The 17,074-nt window shown below is 41.4% G+C and overlaps 3 protein-coding genes and 1 non-coding gene across 6 annotated transcripts; 1 reads left to right on the forward strand and 3 right to left on the reverse strand.

Moving 5' to 3' along the window:
- Window positions 1-127: 127 nt before the first annotated feature.
- Window positions 128-15,006, forward strand: LOC135335479 (inositol polyphosphate-4-phosphatase type I A-like). 3 transcript variants are annotated; one of them, XM_064530993.1, is made up of 31 exons: window positions 128-444; window positions 642-718; window positions 4,061-4,239; window positions 6,638-6,777; window positions 6,906-6,941; window positions 7,008-7,085; window positions 7,208-7,332; window positions 7,538-7,702; window positions 7,925-7,972; window positions 8,910-8,992; window positions 9,052-9,148; window positions 9,217-9,251; window positions 9,534-9,662; window positions 9,818-9,875; window positions 10,089-10,191; window positions 10,406-10,525; window positions 10,669-10,771; window positions 10,978-11,152; window positions 11,306-11,510; window positions 12,009-12,061; window positions 12,253-12,337; window positions 12,864-12,917; window positions 13,031-13,137; window positions 13,344-13,409; window positions 13,463-13,586; window positions 13,638-13,705; window positions 13,861-13,916; window positions 13,967-14,119; window positions 14,181-14,290; window positions 14,350-14,617; window positions 14,787-15,006. In XM_064530993.1, exons 1-31 carry the CDS (start codon window positions 327-329, stop codon window positions 14,914-14,916), a joined length of 3,348 nt encoding a protein of 1,115 aa, XP_064387063.1. In that variant the 5' UTR covers window positions 128-326; the 3' UTR covers window positions 14,917-15,006. The 3 variants fall into 3 exon arrangements, with proteins under 3 accessions (XP_064387063.1, XP_064387064.1, XP_064387066.1); XM_064530994.1 differs by lacking the exon at window positions 7,925-7,972; XM_064530996.1 differs by lacking the exons at window positions 128-444; window positions 642-718; window positions 4,061-4,239 and adding an exon at window positions 6,386-6,528.
- On the reverse strand, window positions 4,391-6,322 carry LOC135335482 (bifunctional methylenetetrahydrofolate dehydrogenase/cyclohydrolase, mitochondrial-like). The gene is made up of 6 exons (XM_064530999.1): window positions 6,167-6,322; window positions 5,866-6,059; window positions 5,288-5,712; window positions 5,025-5,156; window positions 4,912-4,971; window positions 4,391-4,737 (listed from the first exon to the last, which is right to left on the reverse strand). Exons 1-6 carry the CDS (start codon window positions 6,206-6,208, stop codon window positions 4,529-4,531), a joined length of 1,062 nt encoding a protein of 353 aa, XP_064387069.1. The 5' UTR covers window positions 6,209-6,322; the 3' UTR covers window positions 4,391-4,528.
- Trnav-cac (transfer RNA valine (anticodon CAC)) lies at window positions 13,727-13,799 on the reverse strand. Its single transcript has one exon. It is a non-coding gene; the product is annotated as a tRNA-Val (tRNA).
- On the reverse strand, window positions 14,993-16,980 carry LOC135335485 (ras-like protein rasD). Its single transcript, XM_064531001.1, has 4 exons — window positions 16,751-16,980; window positions 16,611-16,629; window positions 16,137-16,384; window positions 14,993-15,325 (listed from the first exon to the last, which is right to left on the reverse strand). The coding sequence occupies exons 1-4, from the start codon at window positions 16,919-16,921 to the stop codon at window positions 15,086-15,088; spliced, it is 678 nt and encodes a 225-aa protein (XP_064387071.1). The 5' UTR covers window positions 16,922-16,980; the 3' UTR covers window positions 14,993-15,085.
- Window positions 16,981-17,074: the final 94 nt, after the last annotated feature.

The following is a 17,074-nucleotide window of genomic DNA, read 5'->3' on the forward strand; positions in this document are numbered from 1 at the left end:
ATTTGTGTGCACATGTCAGGACCAATTTTACCTTACATGTGCAGCATCAGCCCCTCCCCCCTTATCCTGCGCAGCCGCACGATATTCCTCTTTTAGAACAGGTCAAAAAGGACCACATGAAGGGAAACACCCTTTTGTTCTCCAAGCTGCTGATTAGGCACTCCTTGATCCTCAATAATAGGTAGCTAGCTAGCTAGGCGCCAGCATACACTCCTGTACTGTGTATACGTGTGGCTATAGCACTATACCAGAGCTACAGAATTATCTAGGCAGTGCATATCACACTATAAAGGAGGCTGGTGCTTGGACTGACAGTGGGTCTATAAATGTCTAGCTTCTTGTCCAAGATGAAATTCAATGATAAAGAGCTAGCCAAGTGGTCAACCATGTTCACTCCCGACAAAGAAGGTCTGCTGGAGAAGAAGGGAGCTGGGAAAGGACAGGGTAGGCTAAAATTAACCCCTTTGCCCTGTACATCTTTGATCTTCAAATTTGATCAGTGTTTTGTTGATACTGATTCGAACTCGCGTGATCGTGAAGAGTTTGTGAAGAGTTTCATTGGTCGTATTTAATATAGTATCCATAAATCAAATTGTTTAGCCAATGGTGCTGGTTCAATAAGGTTTGTTTTTTTGCCTCAGGCTATAAGCAGAGATGGTTTAGATTGAAGGGGAATCTTCTCTTTTACTTCAAAGTAGATGACTGTGGAGGATGGGAGGTGAGGGTGTGTGATGTGGTACTCTGACATCATTAAACAACAGAATACACACAATAATTTATTGACAACACTCTCAACAGTTGTCGCAACATTGTGAGTGATTGATGACACAGTGTATTTAGGCATTGCCCCCTTGCTTTAGAGGCACTGTTCGGTTACACCCATCATTATTAATTTTCTGATGTGGGTGCTCGGGTGTTCACTAAAAGAGTCTGAGCCTTTTATCAGTGCAGGTGGCATCAACTCTTGAGTAAATGAACTTTGTTTGCTTAGTTCATTGCTAAGTACAAACTGTTGATGTAGTTGGGACATCTGGAGTGCTGTGTAAACAGGGTTTACATTTGCACACCCTTTATGTACTGCCACCTTTAAAAGGAATACCTGCCTAAGGTGGTTTAGGCTACACCATTGCTGGAACATTGCCCCAGTGATTTTATCAGTCCAAGATTGTTAACAAGTAGAATTTGTTTCCATAATAAACCATTTAGAATCTGTTGACACTGTCACTGTTCACTCACAATAGTATAATATGCTAGCTGTTGTTACACCTATTGTTTAGAGACAGGCACTCACTGCTACCATACATGTATGCCAAAGGAAGTTAGCCGTGTGTCATTCACCGTAAGGTTTTTGTCATCACGTGCGTTCCAGTCCAATTAAATATACCCAAAAGGCACCATTAGGCACCTCGAGGCTCTACTGTTCTGCAAGCTGTATAGAGACACTGCAAGTAGCCAGAAGCGGCCTAAAAGTATTCCCACCTTCCCTTACACTGCTAAAAAGATTCCAAGAGGGATGCTAGACATACTATGTAGTATTTAGATTTTTTGGCACTTTCTAATTTTTGTTTAAAAGGGTTATAATCTATATGAGCAGAGAAGGTCGGACCATTCATCAACATTCTCTAGCTTTTACCTGCACTGCTTTTACATTCTCACCTTTGACCCTAAAGGTATTCTGTAATCTCTACAATTATCACATGACTGAACGCGTCATGGTGATGCGTGTCCAACCTCCTCTGCATACATATAGTAAAAATGTAGATTCATGAACTTTTATCTATTGTACACTGTATAGAGCTTCTAGTGGGTAATGGTTCAAACTCACAGTCTTTGCTTGCTGGATGGTCCCTATTCCGTTATAGTGGTATATTTGAATAGTGTTGCTATATGGTAGTCATGCAAGCTTATATAGGCTGGATGCATAGCAACTAGCCAGCCAATCAGTTTCTTCTGGCTGGTTGCTGCACAGTAAGTGGAGGGAGGGGCTGACTAATTGAACAGAGAGGGGGAGTGGCTCTGTACCGGTCGCTTGGAGGGAGGGGCTGGCTGCTCATATTTTGTCCAGGCTGCGCAAGGCTTTGAGTGTGGACAGGAGCCCTGGTGTGGACGAGCTCTCTTTTCCTAGTTGTCTTCTTGTTTGAATAGTGTTGCTATGTGGTAGTCATGCAAGCTTATATAGCATAGCAACCAGCCAGCCAATCAGATGGGACATATATTAATTAATGCACAGTGCCTCGGGGTTTATGACAAGTAAACCCCTCTACACTGTACATTAACTAATACATATACAGTAGACCCTTGCTAATCCGGACCCCTTTAGTCCGAAACTTCGCAAATCCGGACAATCCCGAAAATAATTTTGCTTGTAGAGAAGTCATGTAATACTCTTAGCACCCCCCCAAAACAAAATGGCAAAATAAAAAAGAGGAGGGACTGTCAGTAGAATAGACTACTGCGCATGCGCACTCTATTGCTTTGCTGAATCAGCAATAATTTTATTAATAACGTGCTCAATACCTCGCTCAGTACAATAGCTACTGCAAAGAAAACAAAGAGAGTTCACAAAACTCACTCCATTGGAGAGAAGGTCTATTCTAGCTACCGTATAGCGTGTAATTTTCGTGGGGCAAAATATTCGTGGTTTTCGTGGTTGGAGGTCTGACCACGAATATTTTACCCACGAATGAAGCGACCTTGCCTACCTTTACCTGCAGTGCAAGCTCCAACCACGAAAATATTACCCACGAAATGTATTAATATTGCTGAACCACGAATATTTTGTCCCCCGAAAATTGCCCACTATAAGGTATATCAGCTTCCCTTCTGGCCACAATACATGTACATGTACACAAGTGTCTTCGTTGATGATTCAATGTCCATTAATCCGGAAATTTCATGTATTCGGATTAGCGAGTTCTACTGTAGCGGGTAATTTTCGTTTGTGCAAATGTTCGTATGAACTGCCCAATTAAATATTCGTATTTTAAATATTATTTTGTACAGCTTAAGATAGTTACGTTGAACGTATTGCAGTAGAAGTAATTTTTTTATTTTCGTGTGATGCTCTACAATACGAAATATACAAAATGTTCCACCATTCGAAAATAACCCGCTATACGGTACTATGAATATAGTATACCCATGCATCAGATGTACCATATAGCGAGTATATGTGGCGAATGAGGCAATTGAACTATAATAGAACCTCCATAAAACGGACACCATTGGGGTACAGCCTTTTGACCGTTATAGAGAAGTGGTCTCTGTTGAGAGGTTTCAATTGTCATCCACATGTATGCTCTTATGAGTAAATTCCTTTACAAGCGAATCTTGGAACTTTGTTAACTGCTCTCTAGGTCATATATACAAGCTTTGAAAAGGCTGTATGGACGAGCAATAGCTACATGTACATGTAGGTTTATTCACAATTGTGCAAAATAAATTAATGAATATTTAATCTTAGCATTACTGATTCAGGGTGTGGCTGTCTGTTCTGGGGGAATTGCTAAAGCTGATTGAGGACTAGACTATAGAAAGCTGTATGTGGCTGTCTTGAGAGGGAGGTTGCTTTACATTGTAGTTTCAATCTAGACCTGAGCTCTTGGCTACGTTTTATAGTGTGCTGTTGCTCTTCAGAGGTGGTCGTTAATGGAGGTTCCATCGTAATACTGGCAACTTTTAACAATCATGCCTGCATCGGTATTATTGATCACTATAATTATTATTTTATGGCATTGTATCTTGAAGTATAATTGGCGATTTTATATTTAAACCTTACACCAAATTGTCAAAATTTTTCGTCCAAAAATAGACCCGCTATACAGTATGCGGAAAGTAATGTAACTTCTTGCCCGAAACGCGTTATCAGACAATATGACAATAAGAGGCAAGTACATGTAGCTTTGGGCAGATGTGGTCAGTTACTAAGTCACGTTACTTTCCGCGTACATTTGATGTACAGTATGCTAAAATGTACTACGTTCGATATTCCCTCTTTCATTATGGGCTCTTGCTACAGGTAGATTACATATATAGTGTGTCCACCCCACCCCCTATACAGAAGAACGACCCTGTGGGGGTGATTGTGCTGGAGAGAGTCCACGTAGACAGGGTGCACAATGAGACGAGACCCTACTCGTTTGTCCTCCAGTTTGAGAACGATGACTCTCGCACTTACTTCCTCAGTGCTCATTCTGAGGTAGAGTTGGAGTCCTGGATCATCACCATCAAAATGTCAAGGTGTGTAGAAGAGAGAAAATTTAAAGAGAGGTTATTTGCTGTATTACACATTACAGCTGGTAACATTATTATACGTACGTGTACCCATTATACCCATGTAATTTTGATTTATATTACCGTAGGCATTGGTGTCTGTGTACATGTCACTGTGCTGTATACAAAATGCAATATGAATTTCTAATCATCAAGACTGTTACTAAGTCTTGGTTTTTGTAACATCAAAATTCTATAACTATTTGAAAAGCACATTCTTTGGGAAAACAAAAATAATCCTCTCTGAAAGTTTTGTTCAATTTTTGTCTTCGTGAATGCTTTTGAAGTCAAAACGTAGACTCTTTTGAGCAATGTACAAAGTGTTCCGGATCACCATAGCAACGGTCAGAGGTCCCACCCCTCCAGGAACAGGAGTTATGACAGCTGCTTTTTGAGCCACGGGTTCAAAGTCCACGTCACCTACAATCTTTATTTTGCCACTTTTGGTCTTGATAGGAATAATGCCTGCACAAAATAATTATTTTGTGCTTTCAATAATAATTTTTGTGATAATAACTATAATTGTATCGTACATGTACAATGGGCTACAGCATCAGTCTCTCTGGGCAAACCGCTCTATGTCACACATTTAATACTAAGTCTGACAACAATGATGATTATTATCAATACACGTCTCACCGACATCAATGACCATAGCTCCTTCCTTGACCATATCCGCTGTGATAAGCTTGTGTATTCCTGCAATAATAGGCACAATCCATCACTATACACACCTTCAAGGCCGAGCTTACCAGTGGCTGAAATAACAATGTCTGCTTGTCGACAGTTGGTTTTGAGCTGCTCTCGGGGTGTATGCTCATGGGTCTGGAGCACTGTGGCGTCCCCAGTGCCATCACTGTGCAGCAGAGTGTTCAGGGTGAAGCCTACAGTGTGTATATACCATAGTATTTGGAATACATGTATGTGTTCTCTGTATATCTGGTTTCAATATTAGTCTGGTATCAAGCAACAATTTAGCAGTGTAACCAATTTATGGTGTACCACAATCGAATACCTATGTTTTTGGTCCTGTTGGCAATGCAAACAGTTTTGCCAAATGTTGGGAAGTTGCAGCGTTTGATCATCTCCAGTATTCCAAGGGGCGTGGCGGGTATTAGGGCGGAACTTGGGTTCCCCGAGCAGTACAAGCCAATGTTATGGATGTGGAATCCATCGACATCTTTAGCAGGTGACACTGCCTGCATGACTCTGTTAGTGTTTATGTGACTCGGTAGAGGCAGCTGTACTAAGATACCATCCACCCCGTCGTCATTATTCAAGTCGTCTACGAGGGCCAAAAGTTCTTCCTCTGAGGTGGAGCCATCTTTGAGAATAGTGGTCGCATTCATCCCACACTTATCTGCTGATTTGGCCTTGTTGGAGACGTACGTTTTAGAAGCAGGGTCATCACCTGTTAGCACAGCCACGAGGTGTGGGGCTCTGGGAACAAAAGAATAGCATTGGTGCTAGACTACATGTACATACATGTATACTGAGTCTTAAATTCATATTTAGAGAGCACCATTTTCATCTCGCCTTTATACATGTTCCAGATTACAGCGGGGGGGAGGGGAGGGGGGGCATTTTTCTCACCTTTCTCCCTGAGCCACCATCTTCTTGATTTCTTCGCCCACCTCACTGTTGATAACATTTGCCAGTTTCTTGCCATCAAACAACTTTGCTTTTATCCCAGGCTTCTCTACAAGGAACTCCTCATTTAGTTGGTGGGCATACCTTCTTGTGGGGAGCAGGGAAGGGGAGCCAACAAGGGTGACTGGGCGCTGAAGCTGTGCAGTGAACAGCAGGCATTGAACCATAGGCATAGCCTGATAAAGATTGTATAGCTATAGCTGGCTAGATCTAGTGACGGGCTGGTAATAAATTTCTCAAGTACCTGTGCACACAGAGGGCGCCATCTCACTGTTCTTCCAAGCATCTTTGACAACAGAGCTGCGAGGACGTCTTCAAAAAACGTACATGTATAAGTTTTAATTAACAAGCCACACCATCTCTCCACCCTGTGGGCCCAGCCCCACCCACAAAATTAATTATACCTCTAAATTGAGCCTCTGTGAACAGAGTTTGTATTCGAGGGCGAATTGGTGCAGTGCTGCTTACAGCTTTATACTAGTCTGTGGGCCAGACCTTTTCTCAGAGGGGGGAGGGGGAAGAAGAGAAAGAGGTCTGGAGACTCTTGCAGCACTTCCGTGTGCTCTTGGAATCCTAGCTCTCTTGATTTTGGCCCCGAGCTATTAGGTCTGGCCCCCAGACTAGCTTTATACATGCACAGTACTCAATTGCAACTACCACTAGCTATACTAGTACTGAATTGCAGCTTATCTATTCTCCACACATGCACACACAGCTACGAGACTTTAAAAGCAACTCTGTATCAGCTCCAGAACAAGATAATGGGTCTAACAGGACAGGACCCCCTCAAGGACAAAGGAGTCTCCATCATAGGCTCACAGGTCTTACCATCCAAGAAGCTCTATGAAAAAGATGGTAAGCTACCTTCTTTACTAACGGGAATCTTCAACGGCCCCAATATTCTGATATCTTAGTCTTGCTTACTTGTGTGTTTCATTATACCGAGTACTGTGTTTGTGAGTTGGTACTGTGTTCTATTCCAGCCAGAAGAACATTGTACGCCAGGAGTTCAAACAAAGGTAATCAAATTATGGATCGCACTTTTATGCATCTAATTTCACTGAATCATTCTCCTTCTTTGACAGAGCGTGCGCAGAAGCTGCAGAGTTTGACAAACGTAGCCACTGTCAAACACATGAGCCCTAAGTATGAGCTCAGCCTCAGTAAGTTGTCAAAGCATAAAGCATTTCAACTCTCTTATTCCCTGCTCGTTGTGACTTCATAATTATTACGGTCAACTCTCATTCTTAAAACATTGTGCTGTTACTAACACTACCCTCTTCAGGTTGTTGTAACCTTCCCACCAGCGATGAGGGAAATCCCCCATCCACGATGGTGAGGGTGCAGTCCTACACCAACCAAGGTGACACTACTGCCCTAGCCACCCTCTCACACACCGATGTCATCGAGGTGAATAAGCTAGTTTGACACTATAATTTAATTGTACATAGGATTCTCTGTGTCTTTAAGCTAACGCTAGAGTGAGTACCTGATCAAAAGTAATTTTATAGCCATTGTTGCATAAATGTACCTCCCTCCTCTCCTTGTGCCAATGACCTCACCACCACACCTCACACACTTCTCTCCTCACACATTATACGACCCCTGCCACCAGAGCTCGGTGTCTCCTTGCTACTCTCATCTGGTGCTACTAGACCTGGGTCCCTCGTGTCCCCTCACTGGGGTCCTAGAGTTCGAGGTCTTCTCTGTCAACCACACCAATATGGAGATGGGTGACTGCACCTTAGATGGACAAGAGGAGTGCTTGTTGGAGGGCGTGGTGAGTGCAACTGTTTATCTTTTTGGCAGGGGCTCACGTTTCCCCGGTTGATTTTAAGCTGTAGGCTCATTTGATAATAGCAGGTTATTTACAGTGATAATTATATTTGCTCTCTTTTTATGGTTGACGTACCACCGTACAACCCTAAATGTAAAGTGGCTGGGGTAATTATACACTATTATGAATAGTGCAACTACGTATGTACCATAATTGACACTGTAGGTATTGAAGTCGCAATCAGTCAAGGGGAACTCAGTACACCTTCGGGTGGTGAGTACAGAGTGCCAGATTTCCTTAGGGTTAATTGTCATTTCTAGATTGGGTAATGGTCAAAATGTTGGGATGGATTTTTCAGATTAGACCAATTAATTTTGGCCGTTACACAATAAAATATACCGTATAACTGGAAAATTTGGTGGGTATTACATGTATGGATGAGCCATTTGAACATAATTGGCGGTTTTTATGCCTCAAGGCGTAGCCGCACGAGGGATACAGTAAAGCTGACAGTGTGTTCGTCTGTATGTGTGTCGTTCCAGCTGTAACTGCTCAACGCGATTACAATGCGACAAAACTACATTCTTTTTGTGGATTTGCAAACTAAAGTTCTTTCTTGAGTTATGGCTAGTTTGACTACAATGAAGGCTGTTGCAGTCTCGTCAGATCTTTTGTAGCGAACTTTCTCTTTCTCTTTAACTTATGAGTTAGCCTTGCTAGCTACAAGAGTCATAAGCAGCCGTTGTGAACTCTGACCTCATTGCAGATCCACCCCTTTTTTATTATTCATTGACGGGAAATGCATAACATTGTAGAAGATATGATTCTATCCCTGAAGATCATTCATCAAGCCACTTCTGTTTTCTATAATGACTGTGTGTGTCAACAATGAAAATAACATACCATAACATTATGTACAAATTGCCTCTTCCATAAGTAACACTCTATCTAGAGCAAAAGCAAAACATGGCAAGAGGCATTAGCACAGTGTAGCTTACACCACTCGTTAATTTGGCGTCTCAGGCGTGGCTTCTGTTGCAATGACGTTGTGTCTACCGATTTGACGGTTTTTAATTTGGCAGTCTTTGGTAAATTGCGCCAAATCGCCAAATTTTCCAGTTATACGGTATTGTACTTCTGTTGAATATCCCATCACTACACATTTTTTACTAATGTAATCTCAGATACCTGAAGTATAATCTTTCTGTAGGGTAATATCATTGGCATAGCAACATGCAATATCAGCTCTCTCACTGAAAGCACCACCACCAAAGAGCTGAAGCTGCCCCTCAGGTTAGTCACCAGACAATCACGTATTCACATGCATGAATGTATTTTGTATTCATATACAGCCAAGGTCAATTTGTGTGTGGTTTTTTGGTGGTAAATGTGACCCAAGTTTCTCAAGTGGAGGAGAGCTATCAACTGCGAAGAAATGCACTCGTCAATGTGAGTTCAAATACACTATCATAAGAGTAGCTGTGTAATTGTTATTGACTGTGCTTTTATTTTTGTAGCGTACTGACAAGGATTTACCCGGTGGAGTCTTGCCGTAAGTGAAGTGCACAAATAAAATATTAAGGGAGCATCTTAATACCATAATTATAGCGGGTTATTTTCGAGGTTTTTGAGGATTGACCCAAAATTGAGTGCCTCGAAAATTGGTTTACATCCGGTTGAAACCTCTCTACTGTAGGGGTGTGGTCATTTGAACCACTATCCTCGAAATGTTTAGTTTGGGCAATCCTCAAAAATAACCCGCTATACGGTAGTATTTCCACCAGAATAAATGTTCATTTCATCATCACAGTTCCACACACACCCTCACACACAGTAATATTCTGACGAATGTGACTCGCTGCCACTTCAGTTTCCCGAGCAGCAAAACTGAAGATGCTAAACTGAAAGTGTTTGAAGAGATGTACGAGTGCGTCTTCAACATTCAGGTCCCAATAGAGCTTCTGTGAGTTGATACACATACCGTATTGTTTAACACCAGAACGGAATACTTCGGTTCATGCAATACAGTTTTGTTTGTATTCCACTATGTCCCAGTCTATTGCAATTTATATTAGGCTTGCCACGTATACTACGTAATTCTGTGGGTTGTTTGTGTAGGAAGTGCTATAATCGTGAAGACATTGCTCTCCTAAAGGAGCTCAACTCAATTGGTGCCGTAAGTTGCAACATGCGCGTGCACTCATAATAAAAAATATTCACCTGTATTTAGTAACATTACACTTTGTTCTATCACCTATCACTCTGTTTTACTTTCCTCTGTGTAAGGGGGAAAGTCCGATTTAACATACAATACCCCAGAGTCCATACTCATTTCGGTCTATTCTTACTTATACATGTACATCTGTGCATTTGCCCCACCTACATGTAGCTTGGTGACAAGTGGCTAGGGGTGCTGCGTGAGTACCAGGCCATGCTGCATGAGTCCATTCAGAGCTACTCCCAATACATCGGGGAAATGGAGAACCTCGGAGGTGGGTGTGGTCTGTAGGTACTCAAACCGTTTTGATCGCTAGCTGAGGATCACCTTGTAATTGTCATTGCTTATCAGGTACTCCCATTGTGTTACGTACTATCAGCTGTTAGAAATATTCTTGGTTTTGAGTGAGTTCGAGCCATGCTTATGAGTTCTATGGTGTCTCACTTTAGTCTCCAGTGTATGTGTTACATACTTTGCTACCACTGCAGAAACGTGTGGATTCAAACGAAGCACTGTGAAGAGAGACGAAACACTTCAGTTTATTCCCTGTAACCTTCACCTCCAGCGAATGAGGGTCCAGTCTTCCCACGAAGATACTCTAGTCACAGGTACATGTACATAGTACATTGTATGGGAACACCAACCTTGGCACAGTTTAGCCCATATAATAGATCTACGGTAGCATGGCAGTTTACGTACTACTTTACATCTGAGCATTCAATTTTGTGATACATATTTTTTGTACATGTAGGTGAGAGGACATACAATTTCTGTACGTTTGGCTGCCCTGCTGATCATGGTCGAAGCTTCAAGAATGGAGGTCTAAGAAAGCTGCTCTCCGAGTGTCGATCAAGGTAAACTACATACATGTGTGGAGTACCCTAAACAGGCTGGTGTATAGTACATGTACATGTATCATTGTGTATTGTATAACTTAATTTTGTATTATTGGTTACGTTATCATACGAAAATTAAAGCATTGCAAAACTAAAGGTGTAATTGACCATTAATTAATTGTCTGTGTTTACGTGCTTGCTTGCTGCCTCCCTTTCCTCCATAGTCCCAGTTTTATCTGCAAGTCGACCGAGGGTAAAGCCTCCTCTATCAAACAGACTATAGCCAAACTGGCAGAGATACGAACAGCTATCTGCAAGTACAACAGTGCGCTCTACTCTGCCACAGCCGATGCCAAACCCACCGCCATGAACGAGGCAGTCACTGCTATCTCTAAACAAGTAAGCACAAGCAAAACAATCCTCTATTTGGTTACACTCTGTTACATGTACAGTATTACAATTATGGTTTGAAAATGTTGTTTAAAGTTGATAATTAAGGCTCGTAATTGTATAATCACATCATCAAGAGTGTCTTTATCCAATCGTTCACAGATTCAAAATCTCTTCTGGATGATGGAGACAAAGATTGTCAAGGAAGCTGTAGAAGGTCTGATCGTTGCCCGGCCAGGCAATGCCCTCTCAACTGCCCCACCCACCTCTAAGGATGCCAAGAGGATGAGTATGAAGAGACAATCTATTGCAGTGGTGGGAAAGTGTACCTGCGGCAAGTGTTTGAAATGCGTCCCATCTCCCTCCGGTGAGCTCTAGCCTCGTTCCCAGGCCAATTTTTCACGAACAGATGGTGAAAAATACGGCCTGGTATTGATTGTATCTGGGCGTGGTTAGGAACCAGAATTCCCCTTGATCCTCTTAGCTTTGTGATAGACTACAAGCTAGGTAGGACCATAGCTATGGTAGGACGGTGTCCAATGCTGCCCTTACCGACAGGAGTGTTATTCTTCAAAATATGCATTCTGGCTCCTAACCACACCCAGATACATCAATACCAAGGCCTGCATGTAGTTTGCAATCTAGCATTATTTAGAGACAACTCGGTCTGGGAACGAGACTAGGTATTGTATAGCCTTATCCCTGGGCTGATTAGGAAGTAACACAGTATCGATTTTTCTGGCGCTATTATTTCCCCATGCATGCATGCTGTCTGTGGGGTAATGTACATGTTTGGTTTTTTTGGCAAAAAAATGTAATTGTCAATAACTGTATTGTTTGTTATTGATGTGTCCTTTTCCTGCAGACTGGTTGTGGAACGGAAGCAGAGTTGTGCAGATCAGCTCCAAATGGATGATGGTAAGTACCTCCAATCTGACAACTCTCGGACAATACTAGAGCAGGAAGCTTTCATTTCAGTAGTGCAACAGCTTGTTATGTATACGTGTAGGGTAACTGGTCGATGCATCGGTAGTATAGCTCCTTTTATTTTGTAAAGGACCCTTGTGTACATGTAACTATATAATTATATGAATTTTGACCACCTGCAGTCTGACTCGATCAGCAGTATCCAGAATGACCTGGTCAAAATTGTGGGGCTGGTGGAGTCAGCTACTCTTCTCGTCGTAGACCAACGTAAGTAAAAACACGAAATTTTTCACCTCACGAAAATTTCCCACTGTACGGTAGTATGTACATGTACTTGACTATGTACTACCGGGATAATTACCGTATATACTAGTTGGGCGGAGCCCGACCGTCCCTGACGGGAGGTTGGGTTTCAAGACTATGTCAGGATTTGTCTTGCTGAATAATTATGTAACACGCTGATAAGCAGCTATGAATAATCATTTTATTCTATGAATATTATTATTCTGAAGTGGGTGTTAACCTATTTAATCTCGCTTGAGGTTGCGCAACCGGACATGACACAGACCACAGTAGAAATGCTGCAATCTGATTGGGCTGCAACGATAGTTGCAGCAAAGACAAATCCTGACATAGGCTTGAAACCCTACCTCCCGTCAGGGACGGTCGGGCTCCGCCCAACTACGTATATACCACTATGCTCCTGGCACATGCCCATGCACTGAAAAAGATTCTTAGGTAGTTAGGTAGTTGTGGTTGTATTACAATGTACATACATTTCTTTCTTCCTCAGAGCATTTAGCAGTGGCGTCTGAAATTGGCATTGGTTTAGGAACCTTCAAGCCGAGTGAGTGTATGAAACAGTCTGTAAAACATTGCATCTGTATTAAAATTGTAGCTTTCTTGTATTAGCTACGTACCCTCACGCATCCTCATACTTGCTATGTTTAACTGTTTCAGCTTATGTGTGGTCCAATACATTGATTCCTGAGTTCTCAAAACTTAAGCAGACTGTGGAGGGATTGTTCAGAGTGGCCACCACCTCTCTCTCGTTTGCTCTGGTCCAGGTGAGAGTGCAGTGACCCAATAGTACATGTATAGCCATGATAAAATCCGTATTTGTCTCTCATGAGAAGCTTTAAATTGAATTTGCGGGCTATACAATTGCCCAGTACCCAGTACCCACTTAGTACACATCTTTCACTGGTGCTGCATGTTCATATAGAGATTCAGATAGTTATAAACTGTTACCATGGTATATACTGTATTGCAGCTTGACTCGTACGTCAAAGAATTGAAGGCTTTGAAGTTGAGAAGAGATGTGGTTTTCTCCCAAGCTGTATGTTAACGAGTCGTGTGTTCAGATTTTATAATGAATGACCCCACCCACAGCTAACCTCTCTTGTGACTTCGTTCTACACCAGCATAAGTCAAAACTTCACTGATCCCTCCTACTTGCGTCAGATTAGGAAAATCGGATTTCTCGCTCAATTTGAGAGCTTATTGAGCTCTGCAGGTGATTATCAATACTGTTAGGTTTGTGTTGATGATATCTGTCTTCATTCAGGTGATGAAAGTGGGATGCTTGAAGATATGTGTGTAGCTGTTGCTGAATTGGCATGCGTCAAGTTTCAGGTGAGCAAAAAATAAAAATATAGTTTCCGCCCGGGATCGAACCGGGGACCTTGTGCGTGTGAAGCACACGTGATAACCACTACACCACGGAAACACATCTGTTAAATCCCAACTTTTTATTGGTATTATAATAACTGCATGTACACATTATGCAGCTACTGGACCTCAGGAGTGAAGATGGTGCTATAGATTTTCAAATCAAAGGAACAAGGTATGTAGTAAGTGCTGTGAATAATAAAATGCACGTACTCTTATCTGCAGAGACTCCTTGGTTGTTCAATTTCTTATTGCTCCGGATCTAATGGCTTTGTTACCAGACAAAGCGATACAGTCTGGAGAACTTATATCTGTGGTTCCTGTGCTATTCACACAGGGAGTGAATGAAAAGCAAACATTCGCACATATCAAACACGAGTATGTTGGTCTGCAAGTACAAGTACGATCGATGTGTTAAATACTATTTTTTTGCCTTTAGTCTCAACTTGACAACTAGTCTTCAGTTACAAGATGAAATAAACAGTCAATCTCTGGATCACCTTTGTTGCTATGTGAAAAAGTTCTTAGAACTTGTCAAAAATCAACAATGTAAGACTATTCTCAATTTATACTGTTCCCCGGCCTTTATAGACCTGTTTCAATTGTAGCCTCACAAGCACAACTACGTGCAGTAAGAGTCGAAGATCTATTGAGCCACCTCAAGAAAACCTATTCTACCCATAAATCTAAGAACATTGAGCTTCTAGTTGCCTTGCATCAGCTGGTGCATTGGGTGAGAGGTGGCAGAATGACCTCCTGCAAAAGCGGCAAGGACAGAACAAGTATGTCGGTCACACTAGAAGAATGCTGTATGTTGAGGAACAACCATCACTTGCCTGGCTCAGAGTTTGTGAAGACATTATCAACTCTAAGAAGGTACGCTCATTTGAGTTTTTAAGCTCACAATATATATTAATAGCACCCATGTAATTTTGTTAGCTCTGTTATTATGTACGGTTGTCTAGTGGTTTCAATGCTTTGAAAGAAGTACAAGTACACTTGACACTCGAATCTAGTTACAATACTGATTCTCTTTTTCTCGTAGTCATGGCACCCGATTGGAAAACTGTCTCAAGAACACCGGGCACAGGTGCTACCACTTCAATCAGTTGCAGTTGGTCCTACTCCCAAAACTATTGACACCACCACCCTTTACTTGTAGAGACCCAGAATAAGATTGTCAATTCTTAATCCACTAATAATATTTTTTTATGCAGATTACATGGTGCACATGTACAATGTATCATTCGATCAAGTTGAAACCATGCCAATCAATTATTAGGAGGGAAATCGTGTTGCTATAATTATAACTATACATAACAAGTGGCAAACTAAAAAATCAATTTATGATATAACACATTTGCTATCATCCTTTTTAGTTAGGTTATGATCAGGCAAAGTCAGTATTGAGTCCTTGAAGTTTGTTGGCTTTATTTCTGATATTCTGTCGAGCAGTAATCTGAAGCTTTCTACAACGTTTAGTCCTGTCTTTGCGGAGGTTTCCAATAGTGGACAGTCACATGACTCACAGTATTCCAAAACTTCATCAAAATTAACCTTTCGTGATTCTTCTGGAGTTAAATCCTGAATAAAACATGTATACAGTTTGTTCACAGCAATCCATCGTGACTTCAATACAGTGAGATTTGTGCACTGTAGCTATAATTCATGCCTATATGTATTACTAGTTGACTATAGTAATTATGGTGTAACCAACCAATGCTGATCGAGGTTGGTCAACAACTGGTTTTATTTACTGCAAAAATAGCAAAACAGTCATTTGAACATCATGCAGTGGAGACATGCAATCAAGCTTGCTCTTGCAGCCTCAGAATATGTAGTTAGAACTCATATCAGCTCTTCAGAATGTCCTGGTTATACTAACAATTATGTAAAACCATGATATCTATATCGCTATACAAAATTATGTTCCTAAAATCTTTCCCTATAATTAGTATATCATAATATTATGTATGCAGTTCCTTCGATCAGATGCAACCATGCAATTAATATTCTGTATACGTTCTGTATGTAATTATATGCCGCTCTGTGCATGCATATAGCACATGTACCCTATCTACCAAAACAACAGCTTAGATTGCCCTGTATAAACCTTGACCTTTTACAGCAACCTGTAAACATCATGCCTTCTAACTGCCTGTGGTTACCGATATTCAATGCCTGACTAAGCTTATGCATAACTTCTGAATCTGATTCACGAGGTTGTTTATTATTCTTAACTAGCTTAGCAAAATGAGTGACTTCACTACGAGTATAATTACTAAGGCCATTTCTGTAAATAAACATTGCTGACTTGTATACATGTAATTACTTTGTCTTGTGTCAGCAATGACTGAGTGAATGACATATATTAGAGGGAATGGGAATTACTTACACTCTTATTTGCGATGAAAACCATTGGTACCCGTTCATCTCCATCATTTTCCTGAATTATCTTTGCTCTTAGCTTTTGAACGTCGTACCAGCTTTCAGGAGAGTTAATTGCAAACATAGCCAGGAAAGCATCTCCCTTCGCTAGTGATGAGTCTCTGAAGAGCATGAACTCCTCTTGGCCAGCTGTGTCAATAATCTCCACATCATGCTGATCGAATCCGTACTCAATTTGTGTGATGTAACTCTCCTCTGTCAAAACAAGCATACTTATATAATTAGCACTTGTATTATAATGGGGGTAAAGGGGTATAAAAAATAATAATTGATTAAGCATGTATAGCAAATAATTAATTTTACTCACACATCTAAATAATCGCAGGCATGATATGCGTGCTGCAAAAGGGATGCTATTTCGTGAAAACCTTTTGAACAATAATTACCTGTAGTAAAACACATTGTGACTAAACTCACTCACCTACTGTTGGGTCGTAATACTGCAAAAAAAGAAAGTTATTATTATTAATATACAAGCATAGCACTTACAAGCTCAGTATGCATGAGGCTTTCTTTTTTGCTGCCAGTATACAATAATCTACACCTGCACGGTGGACTCACCTCTGAAAAATGTCCCTGCAAGTATCTCACAGTGAGAGAGCTCTTGCCCACTCCTCCACTGCCCACCACACACAGGGTCAGCTTCTTCTTACAGCTAGGCTTCAAGGCTGAGTTATTGCCTCCAGTCATTCCAGGGTCAGAAAATGATCTACTTCTTTCATTGTCACTCATGGCTGTTTTATTGAGCAGCTTTTCATTCTCTTATAACGAGCCCCACCCCACTTTTTAGACCTACCGCAGGCTAGGTCCAGCTGATCCTGCATACGTTGCAAGTGACCCCCACCTTGTGTTAAAGGCATTCACTACTTCACAGTTAATCATGTC

This window comes from Halichondria panicea, chromosome 4 (assembly GCF_963675165.1).
Source record: "Halichondria panicea chromosome 4, odHalPani1.1, whole genome shotgun sequence".
In the NCBI taxonomy this organism is placed as follows: domain Eukaryota; kingdom Metazoa; phylum Porifera; class Demospongiae; order Suberitida; family Halichondriidae; genus Halichondria; species Halichondria panicea.

Bases quoted from the DNA above. Each gene is read 5' to 3' on its own strand.
- LOC135335482 (XM_064530999.1), bottom strand. From the start codon at position 6,208: ATGCTTGGAAGAACAGTGAGATGGCGCCCTCTGTGTGCACAG. The intron at 5,157-5,287 runs GTATTCGATTGT...TACACACTGTAG, and splicing joins CAACAGGACCAAAAACATAG to GCTTCACCCTGAACACTCTG. The intron at 4,972-5,024 runs GTAAGCTCGGCC...CTATTATTGCAG, and splicing joins CATTGTTATTTCAGCCACTG to GAATACACAAGCTTATCACA.
- LOC135335479 (XM_064530993.1), top strand. From the start codon at position 327: ATGTCTAGCTTCTTGTCCAAGATGAAATTCAATGATAAAGAGCTAGCC. The intron at 13,587-13,637 runs GTGATTATCAAT...GTCTTCATTCAG, and splicing joins GAGCTTATTGAGCTCTGCAG to GTGATGAAAGTGGGATGCTT. The intron at 13,706-13,860 runs GTGAGCAAAAAA...CACATTATGCAG, and splicing joins TGGCATGCGTCAAGTTTCAG to CTACTGGACCTCAGGAGTGA.
- LOC135335485 (XM_064531001.1), bottom strand. From the start codon at position 16,921: ATGAGTGACAATGAAAGAAGTAGATCATTTTCTGACCCTGGAATGACT. The intron at 15,326-16,136 runs GTAAGTAATTCC...TGTTTTATTCAG, and splicing joins TTTTCATCGCAAATAAGAGT to GATTTAACTCCAGAAGAATC.